The sequence below is a fragment of the Clupea harengus genome, chromosome 12, assembly GCF_900700415.2.
Source record: "Clupea harengus chromosome 12, Ch_v2.0.2, whole genome shotgun sequence".
In the NCBI taxonomy this organism is placed as follows: domain Eukaryota; kingdom Metazoa; phylum Chordata; class Actinopteri; order Clupeiformes; family Clupeidae; genus Clupea; species Clupea harengus.
The window spans coordinates 13,115,844-13,142,476 of record NC_045163.1 but is presented as its reverse complement, the minus strand read 5'-3'; the positions used below and the strand labels follow the sequence as shown (position 1 = coordinate 13,142,476).

Genomic DNA, 26,633 nt, shown 5'->3' with positions numbered 1-26,633 from the left:
AACACCACACTGTTTGTAAGCCAGCCTCCCCCAACTGGAGGCAGTCTGGATCACAATTGGCCCTGACCTGTCCCAGATCTGGCTGAGTCTATAAAGCCGTTGCGGCTTCCCCCCCCCACAAAGCTGAGAAAGAGAAACTATGCTTGTCAATAGTTCAGAGGCGACAAATTTTTTTTATAGAAATTCGTTTGCAAGTTTTTGGTGATGTGGATCAGGCGCATAACTCAATACTAACAGTAGAGTCTCAACCACACAAAATGTATCATGAATTATTATATTATGCCTTTTGTAAGACACTGGACACTACTCTATATGCAAATCAAATCAAATAAAAATAAAAAACAAAACAAACCAAAAATGACACTTATATCATGTGGTATATGTTGAATAAATGATTTACTACAAGCAGTTTCCAGTATTTATTTGACCCCTCAATGTATTATGCTTAAGTTTTGTATGAGCATGTATAAGTGTGCACATTCCTTCTCAGAAAAAAGGATTTGAAATAAAGCCCCCCTAGGGCCCCATGCACTGGTGCCTAAAGTGGACCCATGCTCTTTTGGAGGCCTTCCAGTTCACTTTTGAGCCATAATGGACAAATTGTCAAAGAGGGTCACTGAAAGCACCCATGAAAGCAGTGTGGGGATTGGAGTATGGTGGTGGGGGGTGGGGAAGGGTCACCAACTGGCATTGTTGGCGTGACAACAGGGGGTGAGAGGGCTGACTGCCTGGCTGGCACTCACCCCATGACGGGTGGGGGACAGGGGGGAGTGGTGGGGGTAGCCAGGGTGGGCACAAAGTCTGGAGCTGCCTTTAAACAGATGCTGTCCAGTCTAGCAGTCAGGAGGGATGGGGGGGGGTGTTTATTACACCAGAATGACATGTTGGGTAGGGGAGCTGGCTGGCCAACGGGTCACACGAAGGACAGTGCCACGGAAATAAATTTTTCACAGCCAAACAAACAACATTCACGACTGCCAGGGGCTATTTGGCTGGGCTCAATTTCAATACAGCATAGTCCTTGTGCTTAGTACGCACAGATTTACATCTACTATAGAATGGCGACAAAACACAAATTAATAATGAAAAAACACAAATGAAGAATAATCATCCCTCCTCTTGGGCACATTAATTTACATCAGAACTCTACAAGTACAGGCTTATGGTTTTGAATGACACAAAGATAAACACATTCTCACACACACACACACACACACACACACACACACACACACACACACACACACACACACACACACACACACACACACACACACACACACACACACACACACACACACACACACACACACACACACACACACACACACACACACACACACACACACACACACAGCAGTAGCCTTTTGGCTTATTTACTCATAGAAGCTAGCAATCATAAAAGCCCTGGTTGATCATTCTCCATAGACCTGAATTTAAGTGTGTCAGTATGCACACGTGTCTACCCCACAGCTAAGCACATCACCGTCAACAGCGGATAATTGGAATTGCATTGCAGCGCAGGGGTATAAGGATGCAGAAAAACACCGAACGCCACCTCCCCCTACCAACTCTACGGCCCGAGCCCTTTTGGGTCTGACTGAGTGGCGAGTGACCAGGGCCAGCGACTCCGATCGCTCTCTCACAGCGATGGTGTTCTTTCTCTCTCTCTCGGTCTCTCTCTGATAGAAAGTGTGTGCTCCATGTTAATGTGGGTGTAAGCAGGTACTGGCCATAGGTGCTGTCTAGGACTGGCTCTGTGTGTGTGTGTGTGTGTGTGTGTGTGTGCGGTGTGCTGTGAGAGGGAGCATAAGTTCTTTGTTGTCTGTCTGTCTGTGTGTGTGTGTGTGTGTGTGTGTGTGTGTGTGTGTGTGTGTGTGTGTGTGTGTCTATCTACGTCTCTCTCTTTATCTCTCCCTGTCTATGCTTTCTGTCCAGTTACCCACAACGTCCTCTTTTTTTTCACGCAAATGGCATTTAGACAGATGCCACTTTTCAGTTACTGATTATGGCAATCTTTTATTTATAATGTAATGCAGAGGTCTTCAACCGGGGGTCCGCGACCCCCAGGGGGTCCGCGGAGGTACTGCAGGGAGTCCGCCAAATGATTTCATCTGAAGCATTTTTTCCCTCTTCCAAAAATTAAAAACGTCCAAAAGACTACATAAACAGAACGTAAAAATTGCTTTCTATTCCTTAAACATAATACATAGACTACCCATGAGTCTTCACGCGATCATTTGATCATAATGGCAACATATTCACTTTTAGCTACATTTAGCTATCTGTTGCCAAAAGACGTTACCTGCCATAACCATACAATTTGAAATAATCGGTCGTTCTGTAATTTCTCGGAACAAAAGCTCCTCGTCAGACACCACTGATGGCGGTTCAGATGATCTACCTTCAGAGGATGCCAACACCCCTTCCATGCAAAGCCAACAGCGCAAACGGGAGAAGACACGTAAATATTCAGAGAATTATCTGAAGTTTGCCTTCACCTACAAAGAGACCGATGGTGAAGAATTAGCAGTGTGCGTGGTTTGCTCTTCCGTGCTATCAAACGAAACTATGAAACCATCAAAGCTGCAACGACACTCAAAGGCAACCCATGTTCACTTGAAAGAAAAAAAACATTTAATATTTCCCGTTTAAAATCTTTTGAGGGCCAGCAGACCTTGATGAGACAATCAGCCAAAGTGTGCGAGCTAGCTTTAAAAGCCTCTTATCAAGTTGCATTATGTGTCGCTCAGACCAAACAGCCATACATAATTGCGGAAAGTTTAATATTGCCAACAGCTAGTGATATGTGCAAAACAATGTTTGGGAAGGATGAGTACGTAAAAAAAACTGAAAAGCATCCCAATGCCCGCCCTATTGATGAATTGGCAGCTGAGGGCACTACTAGTCGCAAAACTTCCAAAGGCAGATTCTTTTGCACTACAATTAGATGAATCCACCGATGTGTCAAACGACGCTCAGCTTTTAGCTTTTTTGTGATTTGTCGACCAAAATGAGATGCAGGAGGAATTTCTATTCTGTAAGCAGCTGCCAGGAGGTAAAAAAAGTTCAGAGATTTTCAAAGTGATAGACAATTGTTTCCGTGAACATGATATACCCTGGCCAAAATGTGTTGCGATGTGCACAGACGGTGCAAGAGCCATGTATGACGCACTGCATGCTTCATAGGGAGAATGTTGTTGCCAAAGACATGAATGATGAATTCTCAAACGTCAGATCTCTCACTAGGTATGAGATATTTCATCCATATTTAAGCTTCTCAAGCTACTCAATTCTTTGTCCCTCCCTAATTGAATACAGAGTGATGGCTAACTGTAAGGGTGAAAAAATGTCAATAATAAACAGAATAAATTGAAACGAGTTCTGTGTCACAGATGATTTGTAATTCTGTTCAAACATGTGTAGGGGAGTGTGTGTGTGTGACTGACACTTAGTTTCAAATAAATTATACGAATATCAGGCCCAAATTTGGGGCGGCGGGGGTGGGGGTCCCTGCTCAGTGTCTCTCTCAGCCAAGGGGTCCTTGGGCTGAAAAAGGTTGAAGACCCCTGATGTAATGTATGCTGCTTTTCCATAGAGTTGCCGTAGTTGTGGTACAGCTATTTTTGGCCTTCGATGGCCTTTTTAAGGGTCTGATCAATATGATGATGTAAAGGGGTTTTAACAAGACTTTTTCTCTCTCTCTCTCTCTCTCTCTTCTCCTCTCCTCCCCCCCCCCCCCCCCCCCCCCCCCTCCCTCTCCCTCTCCCTCTCTGACGAGAGGACGAGATGAGCAGGTGAGAGGAATGCGAGTGATCTAGATGGGAGATGGGACAAAGCGAGTGAAAGCGCGAGACAGGGCACCGCTTCAATCACAACTCAGGGAGGCGCATTCCACATGTGTGTGCGAGACGAGATTCATGCTGCAAGCTGCAGGGGTGTTGCAGCTTCCCGAGAGACGGACGAGTTGGTAAACACGGGAGGAGCGGTGAGAAGTCCGCACCGCCTCACCAGAGGGATCTCAGCAGGAAGGATGGGACTCGTTTCACGGTTCCTAATTCGGTTACGGTTAATGGATGAAATGGAGCTATTTATAGTTTTGTTTTTTCTGTGAGCAGAAATAGACCTTTCCTGTTCTACACATTCAGCGATCAGGTGTTGTCAAAGCTACTTAAAGAGGGTGCTCCTTGGTAACGTCTCAGAGCAATATTTGTATTCCTTGACAGCACAATAACTGCACAAAGTGAAAAGATCTCCAACAAGAGAAGTTTTGTCAAGCGTCTCAGTAAGAACAGCTCTATATGTCTTATGAGCGAAACTTCCTAGTGTCAAAAATGAAGAAAAGGTGTCCCAGCCAAAACAAAATGGAATCTAGCTGGGAGACGTCAAGCCGGACATCTTTAGTCCTACCTGTGGATGCAGTTCTTGAGTTCGAGGTATGCCATGCCTCCAGCAGCGTCTAACGCAAACTTCACTAGTTGCTTCGTCTTCAGGTCTTCCTTCTTCTTCCGTAAGAAGGACAAAAAGTCCCCACCTTTCAGGAAGAAAAAAAAAAAAAAAAACACACCACAAAAGATATGACAATATGACAAACAACCTTGAGGGGCATACTGCGGAAGAAGGTTGCGGTCATCATCAAATAAAGCCTGACTGAGAAAGCCTGAGAAACGAAATGCTCACCTGGCACGAGTTCCATCACAATGTAAATAGGCTGTCTTTGTGTGCAGACCCCTATTAACTTCACAATGTTTGGATGATCATACTGTTTAAGGATCCTGTAAAGACAATGGAACAGTTATCAAATCATACATGTTTATAAGACAAGTCTATTACTTCAAACCACAGAAACAACTCAAATCGTTCCTCTCCGAAGATGGAACAAATATAATGCAACATATCTGAGCGTGTATTTATGCTCCTAGAATAGCTCTTTGCTAGAGATATCTCTTTTTTAGAGCAGCCGGTTTAAAAGTAACAGGATATGTGATCCTCAGCTGACTGGTTGCCAAACCTTGCTTCTGACAGGAATTTGATCTTCAGGTCCTGTGGCAAATCTTCTTTACAGGTCTTCACTGCCACCGGGGTTTTGTCTCGGAGCGTTCCTTTGAACACCTCCCCAAAGTTGCCCTGGAGACAGAAAGAAATTACTCCATCTGAATATTTGACAGGCAAGGACAGTTAGATGATGATCCTTTTTTAAAACTAAACAGACTGAGCATCTGTCAAAACGTCATTTTAGTTGCAGACGCGTATGAATCTTACTTTCCCCAGGAGCTCCCCGAGAATTACGTCCTCATGGTTCAAAATCCATTTCTTGTCCTGCGGAGCATAAAGTCAAATAGATTTTGAAACATCATCACAAGGACGTTAACCAATCTATTAAGCATAGCAAGGCCTGACGGGCCTGCTTATTGATGTCTCCAGGGACTCACTGAATAAATAACAAGCCGAAGCGAGAAACCTACTCATAGATTTAATTTAATGGCGGGTGGGGATGGGGGTGGTAATGTCAGTGTAATCAACGCCACAATCTCAAGGGTAGAGACAAACATGACAGCCTCACACATCAGCACGCAAACTTGTCATGTCTCATGAAAGGCTCACGATTCATCACAAACAAGGCGGCTTTTCAAACAATATACAAATAAATACAAAACAATCAATGTCACTCATCACACCATTGATCATGTTCCTCACAATGGGCTTGCCTTTCAGCGGATAGCCCTTACGTAAAACAGCAATATTTCTACTCCTCGACTCTTTTCCCTGAAACGCTCTCTGCTGTCCGTTCCCAAATGTGCATGGTGTTGGGAAGTGAGGGCGTAAAGCCACATCCTGCTGGACAGATGGCCGATGGGGCGCGTGTCAAATGAATGTGTGAGCTCCGGCGCTGGAGATCAACCCTGAGCTGCTGGCTTCAGCCACAGACACGCAACACAGACGGGGTGGAGAGGGGGGGGTGGGGTGGGGTGGGGTGGAGGGGGCAGCGGCGGGGACTGACTAGGGGACAGCGAAGCATTACTTTCCAAAAACCGACTCCTCCAACTCTGAATCACGGACTGCCTCTCTAAGTGTTTGTGAAAGGTTGTTGCTATTTGAGCTCAACAGCCTATCAAATTACACCCCTCCCTTCCGTGCGCCTGAAGCACGTGTGTTGATTGGCTGGAACTGTTCTTGGTCCGAGCCACTATGGTTGCATTTACAGAGCCAGGACTGTTTAGGAACACCAGAGTTTTTTTGATGGTTTACACTGAACACAGTTGGAGGACTGTGAGGTGCAATTTGCTCAATTTGACTAAAAGTGTAGGGATTAGAAACACAGAGTTTACCTTTAACGCCTCAACAATGGCACCTTCACGGATACCCACACTCTATACTCCAGTCAATCCAGATGAGTGAGGAGTTATTTTACTAAATAACGTCATTAAAAAAACACCCTGTTCTTCCTCTTTTTTTTCGCAGGAAGAATGACCAAATGGTCAGATAACAGTGTTACCATAATGTGGCCCAACGCCATTAAAAAGCACTTAACTTTCTGAGGCATCAGCAAATTTAACACATTTAGTAATGGGAACAACCATTAACAACACAGTGATAATGGCTTCAATTAAAAGACCATTACATTCAAGTTCACCACAACGAAGATGGGCTTTCAGAAGGAGACACCCTTTAGAGGTGATGGAAGGCTGCAAGTGTTGAGGTTCATGTTTATACTGGATGTTGTCTTGCGCCCACAGCACAGCCGAAGGCAATTCTCGTTGAAGGTGAAAACGAGCAATCGCCTCGGCCCCTAAAACTCAAGGAGGTGAATGTGAGTGAGGGGGATAAACAAATATTCGATGGAGGGGATAGAGGCAAAACTTTCTTCAGACACCCACCGACTCCCAGCAAAACTAGTTCTGGTAGTTTCTAGTAACTCTGTTTTTGGCATTGCAAAAACTTTTTGTTATAGTTGAAATGTTTTTGTTTTTGCCATAGCTCCATCATCCAAAATCAATCTGGGAGAAACAGACAGATACAGGGCTAGACTTTGAGGCAGCAGATGAAATCACAGGGCGGAGCACAGCAGGGCAGAGCACAGCAGGGCTCAGGGCAAAAGGAGAGAAAGTGAGAAGAGAGAGAATGGGAAGAGAGGGAGCAAGAGCAAAGGAATGTGTGAAAGGAAGGCTATAGAGTGTGTTTCCAATGCAAAGGCAAGATGGTGAGAGAGAAAGAAACAGGCAGACAAAGAGAGGCTGAAAAAGTGTGTGTGTGTGTGTGTGTGTGTTTGTGTGTGTGAGAGAGAATGATAGGGAGTGATGCAGTGAGGAAATGGGAATACCTAAATCTAAATCCACCACAACCACTATCTGCTCATCAAAGCCAGTGGGAAGTGCTACCTCTCCAGTGACGCTAACATGAGGATGCCGTCTGGCACCGTCTCAGCAGGGCATACGGGCTATTCAACCACAGCTACGCATGATGCTACAAATACAGGCCAACTGTGTGTGGGAATAAGATTTTTACAATTCCTTTTCAGGCAGCACTTTACTTAGCCTTTATATCAGTACGTCCACTGTTGTCCAATGAACCATAAAATGGCCGTTTTGCTCCTGACCGCTACAGTGGGTGCCACATGCAAACTGCTCATTTAGTGTGATTTATAAACTATGTCCACAATCCAAAAGTGAAAGAAAATACTGGCAAACCATTAACTTTGATGTTACCAAATGTTAAGTAATATTAAGTGCTGCAGTTAATGCCTAACTCAAGTTAACTAAAGCATGAAATTAATGTTACCTAAAAGGGGCTGTGTGTTTTTGTACTCATAAGATGAAAGTGGCTCTGGGCACACAGTACTGATGTCCCTAGATAGCTGTGCCTTCTGTCCAACATGACTGTTTCTGTTGATTCCAATGAAACACCACAAAACATGAAGCGAGAAGCACAGCACCGTAATTATTCAAAACGCTTGTTTTTCTATCATAACTCCTAACTCAGAATTCAGAAATCCAGACGCATCTGTCTTCACTGCACAAGGAAGACTGCTTACTGCACCTATATATACACCATTATCATCGTAAACCTGTACCAAACGGACCTACTCATTGCTAAAATGAAGGATTCTGTTTTCCAATACTCAGATCATAAACTCCAGTACGACGTTGCTCAATACCTTGCACCAAACCTTCCATCAATCTGTGCAAAGGCCATGAGTACTGGGTAAATGACCCAGCAGGGAGGGGACCATCTGTCCTTACCTTGACAACTGGATTGAGGAGCACCACCCCTGACTTCTTGGTGATGACCTGCTTGGTGGTGTAATGGTGCTCGATCAGCTGGGGGATGGTGGGGAACCCAGTGCCTTCAAACCGATATTGATTCTGAGAGAGAGAAAGAGAGAAGAAGGAGGAGAAGAAGGAGAAGAATAGCAGCCAGAGAAGCAGGGATAACATCATTAGCAATCAATGCTGCCCAGAAGGCGAACAACACACACACACACACACACACACACACACACACACACACACACACACACACACACACACACACACACACACACACACACACACACACACACACACACACACACAGATCTTTACACACGATCGACTGGAATATCAACCTATTATATGTGCCTTGCGTCTACACCTCGTCGTTATGGGAATCCGATAAACAATTACAGAAATCTTGGTGTATGCACTCCTCTGCAACCTGCTATAAAGCGCAGAAGGATGTTTGATCTAAAAGAATAAACAAAACAAACTATCGCTGCATGCCCTTCTTTGTGTGCCATGATAGATTTGTCCTGAAACTCAACAAGCAAAGCTTTGTGCTACCGACTTCAAGGTCTCAAGGTTTTCAATTTGAGGTCTTTATGTATGAAAAGTCTGTCACATCTTATTTCTAAACAGACTTAGGCATAACAAACTTGTGCAAGTATTATGTTACCAACCCAAACCTACAGTACAAACATCTTGGAATATCTAGGACATTTTAAAAATGACTTGTACTTAAGAGGAGTGACTGAAAGAAGTTCCTGGTACTCACATCGGCAAACTGGATGATGAAATGCCGCCGCTGTCCGTCGGAGAAGACAGAGAGCACGTACTCGCCGGGCTTGCCGTGGCTCTCGCGCACCAGGAAGTCTCCCTGCTGCTTGAGCAGCTCCTGGGCCTCAGTCCTGGGGATGGCGCCATGGTACCACTCCTGATCCCCAAGGGGCTTCTCACTTGTGGGGATCACGTCAAAGAACTGGCCACGGCCAAGAGGGGACACCAGTGGAAAGGTTAGCAATTATCGATGTATTTAAAAAAAAAATATATATATATATAAATATATATATGTGGTTTCTTAAATTGAACCACAACTACAGGATGCATAACCAGCTAGCGTATTTCTGTGACGACCATTCTAATCTCTGACAGGGGAACTCACAGAAGAGGAGCCCAACACAGACTTCGGGGAGCGAATAATGCCCGCTATGGAGTGGCGCAGGGTGTCAAACTTTGATATCCTGTCTTTGCCCTTGTCCTGAAAAACAGACAGACACTTAGATTTTAAACATAGATGTGATAAATCTTACACAAATGAAGTATGAAAACACACACAGTTTTTAATGATCTTTAAGATCAAAATCACACAAAGCTTGACCCTTTTTTTCTCCTCTGCATGGAGGACAAATAACAGACTCAAAATACATACAACAGAACACACATAATTCATTTTTCTTCAGTCATGATATGTTACCAATCCAAAAATAGAATGAAATAAAGCATGTTTCTTTCATTCTATCTGATGCAAAGCAAAGCCAAGCAGCATTAACGCTAGAACAGGATGAATGGGATCACATCCTGTGAGCAACAACACAGGGGGAAAAATGAGCACATACTGCCCTCCACAGTCCTGTTTCACATCCAACTTCATGTCACACTTTAACACACACACACACACATTCTGTGGGGGACTACCACAGTTCACTGAGGAAGCACAAGCTCATACACACACATATTCATTACACACAAGCGCACAAACACACCCACACACACATTAGAGGGCAGAATAAAACCAGTCATAAGTGGGCCCTTGTGGAGCTACTCTAGTAAACACACTGGCAACATGAAACCAGTTGTGAATGAGGAAGTGGAGTTGTCTTGTTTGCTGGGTGGCAACAACTTTTAATCTGATTTTGGCTACTTTTACAGGCCCTGTGTGTAGAGTTGTTGTCTTTTAGAGAGCAATGATGCAGCCTAGTTCTGGAGAATTAAGTGAGAATATGTCTCACTGTCACAGGCATCATAGAATACAATTGTGTATATTAGTCTGCCACACAAAAGACAAATCATTTTTGACATGGAATGCAAACCAGGAAATTAAAAAACTATATTGAAATTTTGTTTTTTAAAATCGAGGCTTCAGAATTACATTATTGTAGTTCTAAAAGCATTTTTGCCAAAACAAGCAAAGGGAGTGAGTATATGGGGTTGTGGGGGTGAGGGGGGTATTCTTTTATATCCACCATGGGATATAACACACACATCCTTACCCTGAGACAAGGCAGCTTTGAGGTCTGAAATAAAAAACAAATAAAAAAAAAAAAAAGAAAAAAAGGTGAATTTGATCTCCAGAAATACAGGGAGAAACAGCTGGTATAAATCATCTCTGATAATCCCTGATGGGACACAATACCAAAGTGCTCATCTTGTGATATTAACACTACACTCAATGTGCCTTAGTAACTGAAACACCTGCAGAATATCTTAGAGAGGTGAAGATTCCTCCACAGTCTGTTTTCATAAGAGTGGGGGTGGTAAGAGTTGAGATCAGGGGCGAATCTAGGTTCCCACTTTTGAGGGGGCTAAGCCCCTAGATAAAATCTATTATTTTTCCTTTGACCCAGCAAAACTAGGGGGGTCTGGGGGCATGGTCCCCCATAAGAAATGTTTGAAAATATCCTTTTAAATAGTGTCCTCTAGTGGGTTTTAGGAAGAGAAATGTACAAATTTAAAATATGGCACAACAATAAACATATTGAAGACATTGAGATAGGTGCTAATTATACAGTAGCATGGTAGGGATTTGCAGCTCAAGTGAGTAGGTTAACATTGTAGGCTACAGTTCACTAGCTAGTTTTAGCTGGCGGAGCTACTGAGTAGGGTAGCATCAGGGTTCCCACGCTTGCCTTGAAAAAAATTCCATGCTACCTCCTGATTTTCCAGGTACCATATTAAGTGATGATCTATAGGCCCCTGAAGCTTTCCGCCCCCCTCCCCTCACACACAACCCCCTAGGACACCTGACTACTTACTTGATTTAAAAGGATGTGCCAGTCAAGTCTACATCGTAAATGCTTAGAGATTATGTCTTATTGATAATATCAATGCATGAAATAATACAACAATTTATTGAACTGGATCTTTGAGACACATGACCACTGGGATTGATATATGTTCTCTCTTCCACTCCTCTCCCATCTCATCCTGTCCTCTTCTCTCCACACCTCCCCTCTCGTGTCCGCTCCTGTCTTCTCTTCCTACTCTTCTCCCTTTTCCTCTGTCATCTACTCTCTGTTTCTCCTCTTTCATCTTCTCCCCTCTTCTCTTCCTCCTCCCTCTTTCCTTCTGTGCCCTCCTGGCTCCTCCCCCTCTAGTAAGCTTAGCTTAACAGTATAGATGTATAGAATCAGTCTGGTCATGATCAATGATTTTTCTAAAATGTCTCACCCCAAATGTTTCCTATTTAGTAGTATCATTTTTTAAAGAAAAAAACCTAAAAATCACAAAATAGCTAAAAGTAGATTGATCAAGACTAGACTGGTCAGAAGAGGGCAGAATAAAACCAGTCACTAGTATAGAAGTAATGTCACAGCCTAATGTGAAAATGTATTGGTAGTTAGCTAGCAATGCAAGCTAGCCAACACTAGCTAGTTAGTTAGCAAGCTGAATGTTGGCTAGCAAGATTGCACTGCATGTGCTTGCTAACCATCATTAATGAATCAAAATTCAAAACTAACTCCCCTAAATGTGGTGAATAACATGGTTTTATGAAAAGTCAATGAGTGAAATACATATGGGGATCAAACATAGTTCTAGTATTTTAAAAGCAAGGTAAAAATGACCTCAACAATTCTAGTGTAAGCTGCTAGCTAGCAAGATTGCACTGCTTACTAACTAACGTTGATAAACTCAGGTTTACCACACAGTTAAAACAGAGCTACTTACATTTGAGGATAAACTTGCATAAGAAGTTTCACTGTAGATGTCAAGACTCCCATGTTGGCTGGGAAATTATTATTTTGACCCTTCTATTGAGATCGCGAGTAACGTTTCTCGGTTATTATTCCCTTATATAAGTCCACCAATCCATATCACCAGGTTGCCTGCATCAAATTCCAACATCCAATATACCAGATAGGATGCCTAGAGCATGCTCTACAACATGGGATCATCCATGTCTATCTACAGTAAAAGCTGTTCACATGTAAAGGGCTTTTATAAACTCATCTTAATTCTGTGCTCAATAGTTTCATTTTATTACTATTTTACACATCATCCAATAACATTTTCCAGGACAACTGTTTCAATTTCCATGTAAGTGTTCACTTTTGCTCAGTTTCCATGACTTTTCCAAACCTGGAAAATGAAAAAATAAATTCCATGTTCTCCATGGTTTCCAGGTACCGTGGGAACCCTGTAGCATACCCACAGTATCAATGAACCGGCATGATAAAAGAGAGCCACGACATCTGTAATTAACTTGTGATAATTTAACCATTTCGTTTCTTCTACTATTTTAAACTTCTTGTCAAGGAAGACTTAACAAATTAGGGTCCCAAAGTTCTCACTTTCACAGAAACCTACTGGGATGTGCCAGTCCAGCCACAGAACAGCCCTGTGAAAGAGCCTAATTCAAAAGCTGAGAAAATTTGAGATGAACTGAAAAGTTGAGTTGAAAAGGTTCGACTAAAATAAGATTCCCCTTGCATGGCACCCCAGTTTCACGGCTGGCTGTCTAGCGCACACACCTCTCATTTCTCTGCGTCTTCTCAGAGCCTATCCGGAGGGATGACACTGACGTCATACTGACGCACAGGCATGACAACAACAGAGTTGATCTACTTCAGAAAACTAATCAGATTGAGTGATGTGCCTTCTGACGAAAAGACAGTTGATTAATCATCACCTTACACGACTAGCACAAGAGCAATGAGAAGTAGGGTGAAGCTGGCTAAAATGATCACGCAGGGAACATGTTACAATAATATAATCATTTTTGCAATAATAAAAGTCAACAAACTGAAAACAGCAATGCCATGGCCACTGAGCACAAGAAACACAAACGAGTTGCTCATGGATGTTTTCTTTGAATGACTAAATGATGTAATGGAAAGTAACTACAGCGCTGTCAAGTAATTCACACAACAATCCTCCAACTTGTCTCAATGAGAATAGCCATAACTACTCCCCTTCAGTTGTCATTACAGTGGTAACTGGGGAATCAGCTGGTTGGGGTGGTAGTGGTGGTGGGGGGGTAGGTAAACGCTTAGGTAAGGTAAACTTGACTGACCATGGAGTTGACGGAGCGGGCGTCCTCCTCGTAGTTGACGACGGGCGGTGCCTCCTTGCCCTCGCTCTCCTGCATCTTGTGCTCGAGCATCTCCTTCTGGGCCGTGAGCTTGGCCTCGGTGCAGCGCAGCAACTGCACCGTCTGCCGGAGCTCCTCCAGAGACTGCTTCTGACTGAGCAGCAGCACCGCACTGAAGGAGGGAGACGGGGTGGGATGGGTGGGAAGGGTGGGTGAATGAGGAGGTGGGGCGGGCAGGGACATGGAAGGAAAGGAGAGTGAGTGTGTGAGAGTATGTCTGTGTGAGGAGAGAGAGAGAGAGGGAGAGATAGAGAGAGAGAAGAAAGAGAGAAAGACAGAGCAAAGCGGAGAGAAAAAGAATGAGATGAGATAGAGCAAAGCAGAGGGAGAAAGAGTGAGATGAGATCGAGTGAGATAGAGTGAATGAGATAGAGAGGTCGTGTAAGAACCTTCAGTGAACGTAAAATGAATGCTTCCTAATCCCTTTGCGGCTTGTGGAAGATTTGTTTTGTCAGAACTTTTAATGCAATTTCTGTGTATGCTGAAATGATGTCACTCCCACAATAAACAACCTTTCCCTCCCTCAGTCACACAGACGCACACACATCGTAAACACACTCTAGCATTACTAACCACAAATTCTTCACCCCACACACACTCCTTGCAGAACAACTCCATCCACCCCATCCAGCTCCAGACCAGACATGCTATCCCCATAAGGTCCCACTGTTTTTTTTGGGGCTTCTCTAATCAAACACGCTTGATGAGGAGCGACAATCCCTGGCACTCCAAACGCCCGAGGCATGCAATCCCACACAAAGCCGCCACACACTGGCCGGCTGTGGCGATGGCGGCGGTGGGGTGCTAAGGTCCATCTGGGCCCTGTGTTGACAGAGGAGGAGCACAGAGGAGGCCTGAGCTACACTAAGCTACCACTGAGCGTGTGGAGACTGATTACAGCGCCGCCGCCGCCTCTTTCTCCCTCCCCTCCCATCCCCTCCCCTCCCTTGTCCTAAGGGATTAGCCAGCAGACCTTAAAGAATGTTCTGGAAATCCCAGCGTTCCACTGTTATTTTGTTGTTTTTGTCCCCCCCCCCGAGTATTCAACTGGGAACATTAAGAATGTCAAGAGGCACCTGACCGGATGGTCCCTCTCTCCTTGTGTACGTAATGTTTTGTACACAACATAAAACACGAGGCCAGAAATCCTCTCGCCCGCGAAATGAAATGAATGTCCGCTACACTGACGTTTGGCATCTTGCATTACAGCCGTAAACTTCATACACTGCCATTTAAACTGAGCAATTCTGCAATTTTACTGTTTAGAAGCCGGGGCCCTGCACTTATGTGGCTTCTCTGCTCGGGCCCTCGGCACAGCAGCGCTTAAGTCAACTGAGCAGGTGCTTGTGGAGGACACCGACCGCAAGCGCTAAGAGACTGTGGGAAAGCCCACATCTGTGTGTGTGTGTGTGTGGTTGACTGAGAAGGCCTGTGTTGACCAAGAGCAGCCAAGCTCCTTTGACAAGTAACACTCAGAGACAGAGGGCAAGGGAGAGAAAGACGGACACAGAGCGACACTGACAGACAGGAAAAGAATGAGAGACAGTGAGACAGAGAGAGAGAGAGAGAGAGAAAGAAAGAAAGAAAGAAAGAAAGAAAGAAAGAGCGAGCGCCTTTCCCTCATTACATAGCTGCAGTACAAATCACTCTTGAGGTCAAACAAATGAACGTTGCGGCGGGAAAAGTGACGTACTCTGACTTCTTCTCGCAGGTTTTGGTGGACTCTTCGATCTTGCTCTCCAGCTCGACCATGAGGTCCTCTTTGCTGCGCAGGGTCTGCTGGGTGAGCATGAGCTCCTCGGAGGTGGACCTGAGCCTGTGGAGAGGACCAGAGGCACAGCTCTCAGTCTCAGAGCATGGGATCCACTCAGGTCAGGTCAGGTCAGGTCAGGTCAGCTTTTACAGTCATGTCCTCAAATATATGCATTATACACATGTTACAGGGAAACACAATTCTGTTCATGGAAGAACAACCGTTGAATGCGTTTTTACTTAAAACGAACAGACTAAAACAAGAGTTGAGCCACAATGAGTGAAAATAGCAACAGACAACAAAAGTGGGGGGTGTCTATTGCAAAGCCGCTCATAGTGTTTGTGTAAAACACCAAAAAGGGCTGAGGATTTATTGTGTCGGTTTAAAAATCACTAGTATTAATGGTTGCTATTCCCTTTCCACAAAAAAAGGTAAAGCCTTTTTCGCGGCATATACAGGGCTGCATGAGGGTTACAGTGATTATTTAGAGGTTTAAAGCTACTTCTAAGAAAAAAACATCTCCGGAGGGGAAAGGAGCCTATTAGCTCAAAACAGATTTATTAGCATTAGGGAACGGAGAGAGGCTTCTGCATGGACCACTAAGCAGGATCAGTTTCTCATAAATATGTGTGAAACACTGCTGTTTGCTTCTACTGACAAACTAGAGGTGCTCGCCACAATCAGCTCGAAACTCAAGTGCTGACATTAGTGAGGGTGGCAGGGTGGCACTTTTTTCTGTTTTGATTGGAGGGGATACTCACACTGCTTGTAAACTGTCTGCGGTCAGATTGTTCCAGAGAATCTCGTTGGCCTGAAGATTCTCCGTCTCCTCTAATAACGTCACATCAAACTCTACATTGGGTTCTTTGGTAACAGGATTCCTGAAAACATATTTATGATTAAAACCCTGAGGTTTGAAATAGAACATGATATAAAAATCATAGAACAAAAACAGATTTAAAATGACTAAAACATAATTATTAAACTTAATGAGGTATATGTCCACTGAGACTTACTTATGGACTTCGATGAACTGGTCATACTCTGACACGGGGTCGATTTGGTCGATAGAGGTGTTGATCTCTTTGTGCACCTTCACAATCTCGTCCGTTAAGAGACTGGTGATTTCACTGTACTCCTCCAAAATCCCCTTCCTAGAGAAATAGGCAAAGAATGACCACATGAATTCAAGGACACATAGCTTTGACTTAAAAAAAAAAAAAAAAAAAAAAAAGATAGATATTTCAGTTCAGTACACTTCTGAAAAGGCCAATGCATAATCAAGCATCTAAGTGAATTAAACTGGACTGGTCTTCCTCCGTTGAACTTGGGGACATCACTTCCCATGGGCGCCTCACAATTGTCCTATCTGTCTGTCTTTCTGTCTCTCAGTCCCCCTCTCTCTGAGGATTAACGTCCACATCAAGATGAATAAACCCCCCAGTGATTAAAAAAACAGCTTAGGGAAGAAAATACCACACAAGAGGCTGTGCCTTCTAATCCCCCCCACCACCAACACCAACACTACACTTCTGTGAAACACTGGATTGGTCTTACAGGAGGGGGTATTTCCATGCTGAGGAACAAGAACATTGAGGTATGTACTCTGTGTGTGTGTGTGTGTGTGTGTGTGTGTGTGTGTGTGTGTGTGTGTGTGTGTGTGTGTGTGCATACATGGTTAATGCTGGTCTTGGCTGCAGATTAAAGGAGAGTTTACAGGCATGGTCACACACCAGGCATGTGTTTAAACACCTGATTCACGGGTCATGTTACATGAGGATGATGACAGTGAAGTGAAAGCTTTAACAGACATCAGCGTTTATAACCTATACGCTATCTAGAGCATTTCTAACTTCATAAAAGCATAAAATGTGCACAAGCAAAAATTACAAACAATGGGTTTGTGTAAATGCCTGTGGGTGTTTTTGTGCTTATTCTAATAAACTTTTGTAAACCGAGATTTACATCCAAGCGAGTCAAAAATGTAATTGAATGAGCTGATCATGCCATGCATATACATTGGAATCTGAGTGAGTGAGTGAGTGAGTGAGTGAGTGAGTGAGTGAGTGAGTGAGTGAGTGAGTGAGTGAGTGAGTGAGTGAGTGAGTGAGTGAGTGAGTGAGTGAATGAATGAATGAATGAATGAATGAATGAATGAAGCTCTGAGCGAATGAAGGAGTGTGGGCCATGTACAGCTCTAAAGATAACTGATCATCTGCGTCTTCTGTATTCCTCTGTCTGAGAGGGTGAATCATTGAGTGTTTCAGGGAGTGAGTGAGTGAGTAAATATGAGTGAGCATGAGAAACGTGAAATCTGTATGTGTGTGTGTGTGTGTGTGTGTATTTAGTTTCCTTGTGAGTGCGGCTGTACGCAGCAACTCACAGTGCGACGATCAGCTCCTCCTGCATCTTCTGCAGCGAGTCGAGCAGCAGGGGTAGCGTGGTGTCGTGGTAGTGCTCCTGGTGCAGCTGGGCGCTGCGCACCGCCAACACGTACTGGTTGTGCAGGTTGTGCAGCTTCATGGTGGCCTTGTCATAGCGCTCGCGGGCCTTCTCTGGCTCCTTGCCTGAGCGGGGAAGATGGGAGAGGGGGGGTTAAAAACAAGAGGAGGGGGAGAGAGGTAGACATATAGAGGATGAAAGGAAAGGGAAATAGTGATAGAGGGACACAGCAGATAGAATAGGAGGGGGGTGAGAGAGAGAGTGTGAGAGAAATGGTGAGTGAGAAATCAAGAGATTTTGCGAAATTTTAAATGTGAAATACATATGAACATTGAAGTGCTTCAGGGCTACACAACTGTTTCAAAAACAGCCAAGAAACGAAAAAGAAAACTTCCTAATCGGGAGGGACTTCCGACTATGCTGTGATTGTTACCGGAGAAAAGATGTCCAACCTCTTGACTACTTTTGTGTTAACAACACGTCCCCTTCCTTGAAATAATTACAAGGTCACCGGGTCAGATCCCTCAGAGTGCGTCTCGATACACACATGCATTCATCGTATGAAGTCAATTCAGAGTAATCAGGGAAATCTCTATGTACACAGTGACCCTCATTTATCCTCATTTATGGGGCTCCAGTTCAGGGTGCACAGCAGATGAGGCACTGAGGTCAGAAGGAAGTCCTCTGTAGTCGTTCCTGCTTCCACACAAAGTTTAGATCTGTTTTTGTAATTCAGCCGAGTCCGTCCAGATCTCCTCACATAAACACATTTGAGGCTCATGCTGATGGCATTGGCAGATATACGTGCCAGACATTCTTGCTACAGCATGACTGTACCTGATGGCAGGCTGCCCGTCTTTCTTATAGAAACTTCCCTGAGGTATAAACTTGGCCATAATCCTTACACATGGTTGGGTCAAAGTGCACATGACGAGGCTTAAATGTGACATATTAGTAATTCAAATTGTGGCTGAATCTACCACAACTATAAAAATAACAAATGTGGAGAACTGGAACATATTATTAACTATAAAATGTAGTTCAGTCTATAATGTTAGGGTGTCTTTGTTAAGTTTTCATGTAGACTACACACTGAGTCTCTCTCTCTCTCTCTCTCTCTCTCTCTCTCTCTCTCTCTCTCTCTCTCTCTCTCTCTCTCTCTCTCTCTCTCTCTCTCTCTCTCTCTCTCTCTCTCTCTCTCTCTCTCTCTCTCTCTCTCTCTCTCTCTCTCTCTCTCTCTCTCTCTCTCTCTCTCTCTCTCTCTCTCTCTCTCTCTCTCTAGCAGCTAACCTGTCCTTCAGGTATCTACTCCCGCTGCTTAAGCGTGACAAAGATACAGAAATGTTCAAAGCCTGGGGTCAACCTTCCTTTGACAAAAAAAAATAATAATTCTATTACACTCCACTGAGCTGTTTCAGAAAACTAGCAACAACCTGAGGGTCACAGTCCAAGGTGAAGTTCCGGTTATCCCGAGAGCCAAACACGGCCAGGTGAGCAGGGGTTATGCATTACCTTTTGCTACCGCTTCTCTGTACTTCTCTTTGGCACAGTGGGCATCCTTCGTTAACTGTCTGTAGGTGCCTTTCAACTTTTCCAAGTCATTTTTTGTAACCTGAAAGAGATCACAACAAAGACGTTACATTATGTATTCAAACTGCCTGTGGACAGATCAAACGGTGCACTAACGTCTTAGTGCTGTTGATATCCCTGACCAACGACTAATCATTTGAAGTAGTGTTTACAGCATGAAAAATATTTCTTTCATGTACTAATGCACTCATGTAAAACAAAATGCTCACAATGACCCCCAAGTTCTCACAAGTCGACCCCAAGCATAATTAAGCACTAAATATAACCTCAAACAAGCATTCATGTCATTACAGGAAGTCAGCAGGTACAAAACCTTTTACTGATGGAAACACCAGACCTATTGAAAAATAATTCACTGAGTGCAAAACCTTTCACACGGGAAACATTTTTTTTCCTCCACTGAACAGGAAGTTTTCTGTTCTTTCCTATTGTCATCTTCTCATACAGCTCAGTATGACATTTCAGCTATGCTGAGCAGCTCTACAACCATCCGAACAGGTTTGTGAGGTCGGAGGCATGAGCTTGTGTGCCTTCTTTACCTTGTAGAGCTCCGACTCGATCTGCTGGTGGACGGTCTGGTAGCTCTTCTTCACCTGCTGCTTGTCCTTGATCATCATGGTGAGGCGGTGCAGAGGGCCTGAGTTGAGCTCCTCGGCGTGGGACTTCATGATCTTACTCAAATGCTCTGTCTGCTGCACCATGTTAGCCCAAGACTGAATATATGAGAGAGAGAGAGAGAGAGAGAGAGAGAGAGAGAGAGAGAGAGAGAGAGCGAGCACACAGTGGAGTGAGAGGAGAGAGAGACTTGTTAAAACCCTTTTAGATCATCATATTGATCAGACACTTAAAAAGGCCATCCAAGGCCAAAAATAGCTGTACCGTAACTACGCCAACTCTATGGAAAAGCAGCATACATTACCAAGTAAATAAAAGATTGCCATAATCTGTAACTAAAAACAGGCATCTGTCTAAATGCCATTTGCGTGAAAAATAAATAAAAGGCTGACGTTGTGGGTAACTGGACAGAAAGCATAGACAGGGAGAGATAAAGAGAGAGACGTAAACAGACACACACACAAACACATTGTGTGAACGAAGGAGACAGAAAAGGGGAAAGGAGTAAGGAGGGAGGGAGAAAAACAGACCCATACAGGAGATGTAGAGATCAAAACATTCTTTGGTCATGTCAAGCACAAACACCAATAAATTCCTCTGGACAGAAGAATCCAGGGCAGTGGACTGTGTTCTATCCACATCCACACTAAACATGCCAGCCAGTCAGCAGACAACAAAGAACTCCTGCTCCCTCTCTCAGCACACACACACACACACACACACACACACACACACACACACACACACACACACACACACACACACACACACACACACACACACACACACACACACACACACACACACACACACACACACACACACACCAATGGCCAGTGCCTGCTTACACCCACATTAACATGGAGCAGACACTTTCTATCCATTGGGACTTAATACACATGTGAGGTATATGTTTAATTCACTTTTTTTTGCTCCCTGGGAATTGAACTTAAATAGAACATGGCTTCAGTGAACCTAGACCCGTGCTCTACCAGTTGATTCACAGGAACACTTATTCATTGTAATGCCAGGTTTACTCTCTACAATTTAAGTATGATTCTGAAACAACTTTGTCTTCTCCGAGAAATTCCCAGAAAGCTGTCGTGAGTGTATTTGTACATTTTACAAGCGGTCACCTCTTTTTAACTGCATCTCATACCCCTTCACAATACAGCTGTGAAGTACGACAAGTCATCAGACACTGTAATATTACAAAACACCTAAAACCCATCAGGGTGGGAGAATGAGCCACAGAGCTAAAATCGGGGCTCCAGATGGCGACTAATGTGGCTGCCAATGTGCCAAAATTCTTAATTTTGCAACCATTTCTTTCCCCTGTCCCCCAGGGGAACACATTTCTTTCAGCAAGCCGCTATACTAACATCATGACGTCACGCGTTTTTGTTAATTAGCGCTTCTCTGATTGTCCAGAACAGAGACAATCAACTCAAACAACTCAGATGACTTGCTTAAAATACAAGTGCTCTTAGGGTGCAGTGTTGCAAACCGTCCCTTACCGATATTGACATTTGTTTTCGGCTGAAATCATTGTTAATGAAATACTTCAGTGATAACTACGTAGGCCAAGCTGTGCAGCAGGTCACCCGTGGCATCTTTCTTCTCTCCTGAGAAAAGTACACACATATCTAGGCCACAGATGTTTGACGGCTGTCTGAAAATGTCGGTTTCATTGCATGAAATTCTGTCGAACAAGAAAAGATAAGGTAGACATGTTTACATGGTTGAACCAATACAGAGTCAGGTTCATCACTTTCAGTAGTCTTCAGAACTGATATTTGTTTAGTTCTGCCTGTCACCAGTAAAGGGAGCTGTAACAGTCTACAGAATCCATTGCGAAGTGCTTTTGGCAGGCAAAAGGAAGCACAGATTGAATTATACTGACCACAGAAACTAAGTGTGCAACGTTTTTCTTTACTTCACATTGGAAATGTCAACTTTGGTTCTTAAAACGTTGACTTGGCTCCTAAATGTTTCGAGTTTAAGAGCCAATGGCTACTAAGGATTTTTTTTTTTTGTTGGAGCCCCATTAAATGCATAACTCAATCTGCTGTCATGAATCACAAACACAGAAACCCCCTCTTCAACCATGTCAGACAGAAAGACATCTCACTACTACTAAAGCTATGCAGAACTGTCTCATTGACCGTGGTTACATGCATTCGAATAACTGGCTTAGTCGGACTGAAATCGAATTATCCGTTTCATGTAAACACCTTTGTTTGACTATGTGCGGTCCGACTACGATCCGATTAACACCCCTGGATAACTCGATCCGATCGATCATTCGACTATCGCAGCATGTAACGGTGAATTGGATTAGGAACTGGACTTTGCGTCTTTGCGCATGCTTGAGATCCCGCCGCCCTCCTCCCTCCCTCCCTCCCATGTCCTGACCCGGAAGTCGAAAGAGACGATAAGTTGTCCCAACTGTTCATACTGATGACACGTTTATTTATGAATATCCTGCAGACTGTCTCACAAGCTTATTCTTGTTGATTATGAACAAACATAACAAAAGAGGTCCGAAGATATGAGCACCTTTACAACCCCTCCTTAAAAACGTATAAGGACGTTCAAATGACGATACTTATGTGGTGCCACTGTGTTGACAAAAACGTTGACTGCGACTGTTTGGACAGAACGCGCTAATTCACCGAACAAATACTTTCATATTTATTTCCCACCACTTGTTAGTCATGTCATCCATTCATATGGATGTGAATCAATCAATACTAATACAACTTTAACTATGATGTGTTTTTGTTTCATTTCACAACGTATTTACTGTATAATCAACGATAGCAGGTGCCCGCTTTTAAACAGTCCACATTTTATTTGCTTAAAATACACAGCAGTACTGTCAAATCAGAAAGCAAATCAGCTGTCAATCGGCTATTACCTGACCAATACCTTTCAAACTCGGTGATAGTATTCACAACTAATTTGTTCTTCATTCTATCAAATATGATGAAATGTGGTCCGCCAGTGGCCCGTAATGGTCTGCGACGGCCAAAAGTAAATTATTGCGACATTTCTAACATACAACTCAGAACGAAGAGAACACAGCCAGTAGTAGCCTAATCTAATAAAGAGTTGCCTAATCTATTAACAAGGTTATGGATTGGTGGTTTAAGACAGGAACTATGAAAAGAAAATTAAATGAGAAAGCCTCTGACAGACAAGGAGAAAGTGCAACGGCGAGATGCTTCAGCCTCATTGGGCATTATCTCCCTGCGGAGTTGCATTTAAAACAGCGTGTTTTTCTCCTGCTGAGACAGCAAGATTCTGCGTTGTGTGACGTTGGATAATGACAGCTCTTAATTATGAAAAGTTGACTACTAGGATGGCTGTATTAATGCCAGTGGGCTAGCCTACTGTTGGTAGTGAAATACTGCGGTCGGTATGCGCATCGTTGTGTTTTGTGATACATTGGCCTGTCTGAGTGTGTGATGGGAGTATGAGGCTGTGAGCGAAATATAGTTTGTAACATAACCAAGTCACGCATGGAGCAGGGTTCCAAATGCTTTGCCTTCGCATTGTCATATCTATAACTAGCCTACTGGTACGTAAAAAAGGAGAGCCCACCCGCGAAAATCCTGTGTGCGCTTGTGGAAGTTGCATTTAAACGCAAAAGGCAATTCCTCAAGTTGAGTACACAACTGTGTGTCTCGTTACGATCCCGGAACAGTCATACTTACGTGTATAACACATTACTTAAATAACTGCATTTAACAACAGTGTGTAGAACCACACTAAGAACAAGGGTGAATTATGAAGTCACATTCACTACACGATAACAATTGTCTGGCGCCAGGTCTTGGGTAGGAGGCATGTTGTTCCGGGGATATTTAGTTAAATGGTCCGCAAATTTTTTTTTATTGGCTAAGTGGTCCTTGGTCTGAAAAAGTTTGAGAAACACTGCTTTATAGACTAACGATCATACACTCCCATTGCACTCAAACAACCACACTCAAACGAGGAGATATTTTATCAATTAGCCTATTAAGTATTGTATTGTATTGTATTAATTGCACAGAGTTCAACGTTACAGCAACATAACTTTGCTCCGGTCGCTAAATCTGATATATCCGTGTGCATCACCGTTCTCGCTTTTGCTCTCTCTCTGCCACACCCACCCTGTAACCTACGTGTTTATACATTATAGGAGCAAGACCATTATATTAACATTAGATGGGGGACCGGGATGAAAATGTGACCTGGAATCATAGTGCGAAAATAGACCTGTCAGAGAAGGAACACCTGGCGATTCTCTCGCCTTTTATCTTTCACCTTTGAATAATGTAACTTATAAACACGTCGGCCGGCAGAAACAAACAAACAACGCGATGGACAACCCAAGAGGCAACACTCATTTCTGGACCGATGAACAGACGCGATTCATGCTCAATCAACTGTTGTTGCTGTTGGTAGCATAGACATATATATGTCTATGGTTGGTAGTGGTGAAGAGGTCAAGCGGAAACGGCTGTATCACCACTAGTTGTAATGAAAACAGCGCCACCTATCGTATCGGATATGACATGCTTTCGGCCAATGATTCGATTTATTCACTGCCATGTATATTGGGATAATAGCAGTTGCCCCAAAAGATAGTATAGTCCGACTAAAGCAAGATTCGAATTATACCATCATGTAAACACACTGATTCACTCCTAATCACAGTAATCAGGTTAGTTATCCAACTAATTAGTAGCAGACAGAACCACAGGTAATAATCTCCTGAGCAAACTAAATGGATAAACAGAGAGTAGGGGTGGGCGATATGACCAAAATCTTCTATCACGGTATTTGTAATTTTAGATCACGGTTACGGTATATATCACTGTTTATCATACGTAGGGTGACCAGATTTGGGTTTTTGAAAAAGAGGACACTTCAGCGGTGGCGAAATGTGTCCACAGACATTTATTTATTGACCCTTAAGAACACTAAGGTGCAGAAACAATACTGCCTCAATAGGCTATTGGCCTAAGCAATAGTGGCCAGTATCCATTGAATCTTTAAATAGTAAAATTAAAGCAAAGTGTATGTAAAAAAAAAAAAAGATGCTGTGGCATTTAGTCTAGTGCTTATGTTTCAGTGGTTCTTTAATGTACTTTCAGAAGATAACTCAAGTGTTAAAACTTTCTTTTCAATGTGTGTCCATATGTTAACGCAATAATGATGAGATCATTTCTTTATATGGCCACATATTAAAATAAGAAAATTAAGAAGTTGGCCATTACACATAGACATATATACATAGACGCTCCATTGACCGCCTCAGCCCGTTGCTGCGACGTGCTAACATGATGACGTGGTGATGACTGGCCTGTAAACAGACGCAAGTTAATGATGGAGCTGCAGTTTTTCTGGATAAAAAAGCACTAGCTATAGCGTTTATATTTCTCAACCGATTTCACTGAGTCGTTTTTATATTCAAGGGTTTATAATCTACATGGAGAAAAATGGAACAGAATCTGCAAATAAATGCCTACACTAGACACTTTTTTGAGTCCATATTTTTCAGTATATTGAATCTTTCCCAACAGTCGAGGATTACTCAACAAGTAGGCATGACAGACCTTGCAGGTTATGTGCTTAAAAATCGTACTGGGTATCGTATTATACGGCTCTTCAGAATGTTCAAAATAGTTCGGTTGATTTGAATGGGCCACCCCAACGTTCGCAGGTGTGTAATTTCTTTATTTTCACTGCTGCGAAAATGTAATGACCGCTGACCATCTTTCATATCATTCCGCAAGTAGTCCGGTCATTTAACGTAACGGGAAGTAATGGGTTGCTACGCAACACCTGAAACTTTAGAGTTCTATTTGCCTGAATAACTATTTTTTCTCAGCAGAAATCACAAAACGGCAACACAATCGTTAAAGAGGTATTTTTGGAGGAATGTCTATTGTTTTGGCGAGTTGCTGTATAATAAGAGGGATGATGTATAGTTCGGAGGTCATTATCTAAAAATAAATCGATTGGATTTCAAAATAAGAGTATACCGCGGTTGAAACGGTATGGCCAAATCTCTCCCGGTAGACACATTTCTACCGTTGCACGGTATATACCGTCATATCGCCCAGCCCTAACAGAGAGTATGTCACTAAATCCACCAGGACAAAGGCTGGGGAGCAGTTCAATAGTGTTCAATGCATTCTACACTAAAAATAAACAGACTTATTTTACAGTAGAGTCTCAGAGAAGATTGGCCAGGCCAGGTCTTCCAGAGACATCAAAACAGATGTTTGATCTTGAGAGACCAAACTGATCAAACGGCGGGCTGTGGGCGTTACCTTAGAGACGGTGCTGATGTAGTGCACCTGCGAGGAGTTGTCGTGCTTGTCCACCTGCTGGCTGATGTTGAGCAGGAGCGAGGCGTACTCCTTGTCGCTCTTGACGCGCAGCGTCATGAAGCGCTTGACCGTCTCCAGCAGCTTGAGCTCCCAGTCCTGCAGCTTGATCAGGCCCTCGTGGGAGTTGCGCAGGTCCCGGCCGAACCCCATGGTCGTGGTCGCAAGGCACGCGGATTCGCTCACGTTCCAACGCAACGGAGGGAGTCTCTCAGGTCTGCATCCTT

General features: G+C 43.6%; 1 protein-coding gene across 1 annotated transcript in view; it reads right to left on the bottom strand.

Annotated features, from left to right (window-relative positions):
• The window catches only part of fer (fer (fps/fes related) tyrosine kinase), a 32,893-nt gene extending 6,260 nt beyond the window's left edge, over positions 1-26,633 (bottom strand). The window contains exons 1-15 of the mRNA XM_031577344.2: positions 26,350-26,633; positions 19,948-20,121; positions 19,331-19,430; positions 17,760-17,943; positions 16,393-16,530; positions 16,138-16,257; positions 15,317-15,439; positions 13,546-13,735; positions 9,418-9,513; positions 9,031-9,234; positions 8,241-8,363; positions 5,263-5,319; positions 5,012-5,127; positions 4,681-4,775; positions 4,411-4,534 (exon numbers count right to left, since the gene is read on the bottom strand). Of these exons, the coding sequence (XP_031433204.1) occupies positions 4,411-4,534; positions 4,681-4,775; positions 5,012-5,127; positions 5,263-5,319; positions 8,241-8,363; positions 9,031-9,234; positions 9,418-9,513; positions 13,546-13,735; positions 15,317-15,439; positions 16,138-16,257; positions 16,393-16,530; positions 17,760-17,943; positions 19,331-19,430; positions 19,948-20,121; positions 26,350-26,559 (2,054 nt within the window). The 5' untranslated portion in view covers positions 26,560-26,633. The remainder of the gene's footprint in view (positions 1-4,410; positions 4,535-4,680; positions 4,776-5,011; positions 5,128-5,262; positions 5,320-8,240; positions 8,364-9,030; positions 9,235-9,417; positions 9,514-13,545; positions 13,736-15,316; positions 15,440-16,137; positions 16,258-16,392; positions 16,531-17,759; positions 17,944-19,330; positions 19,431-19,947; positions 20,122-26,349) is intronic.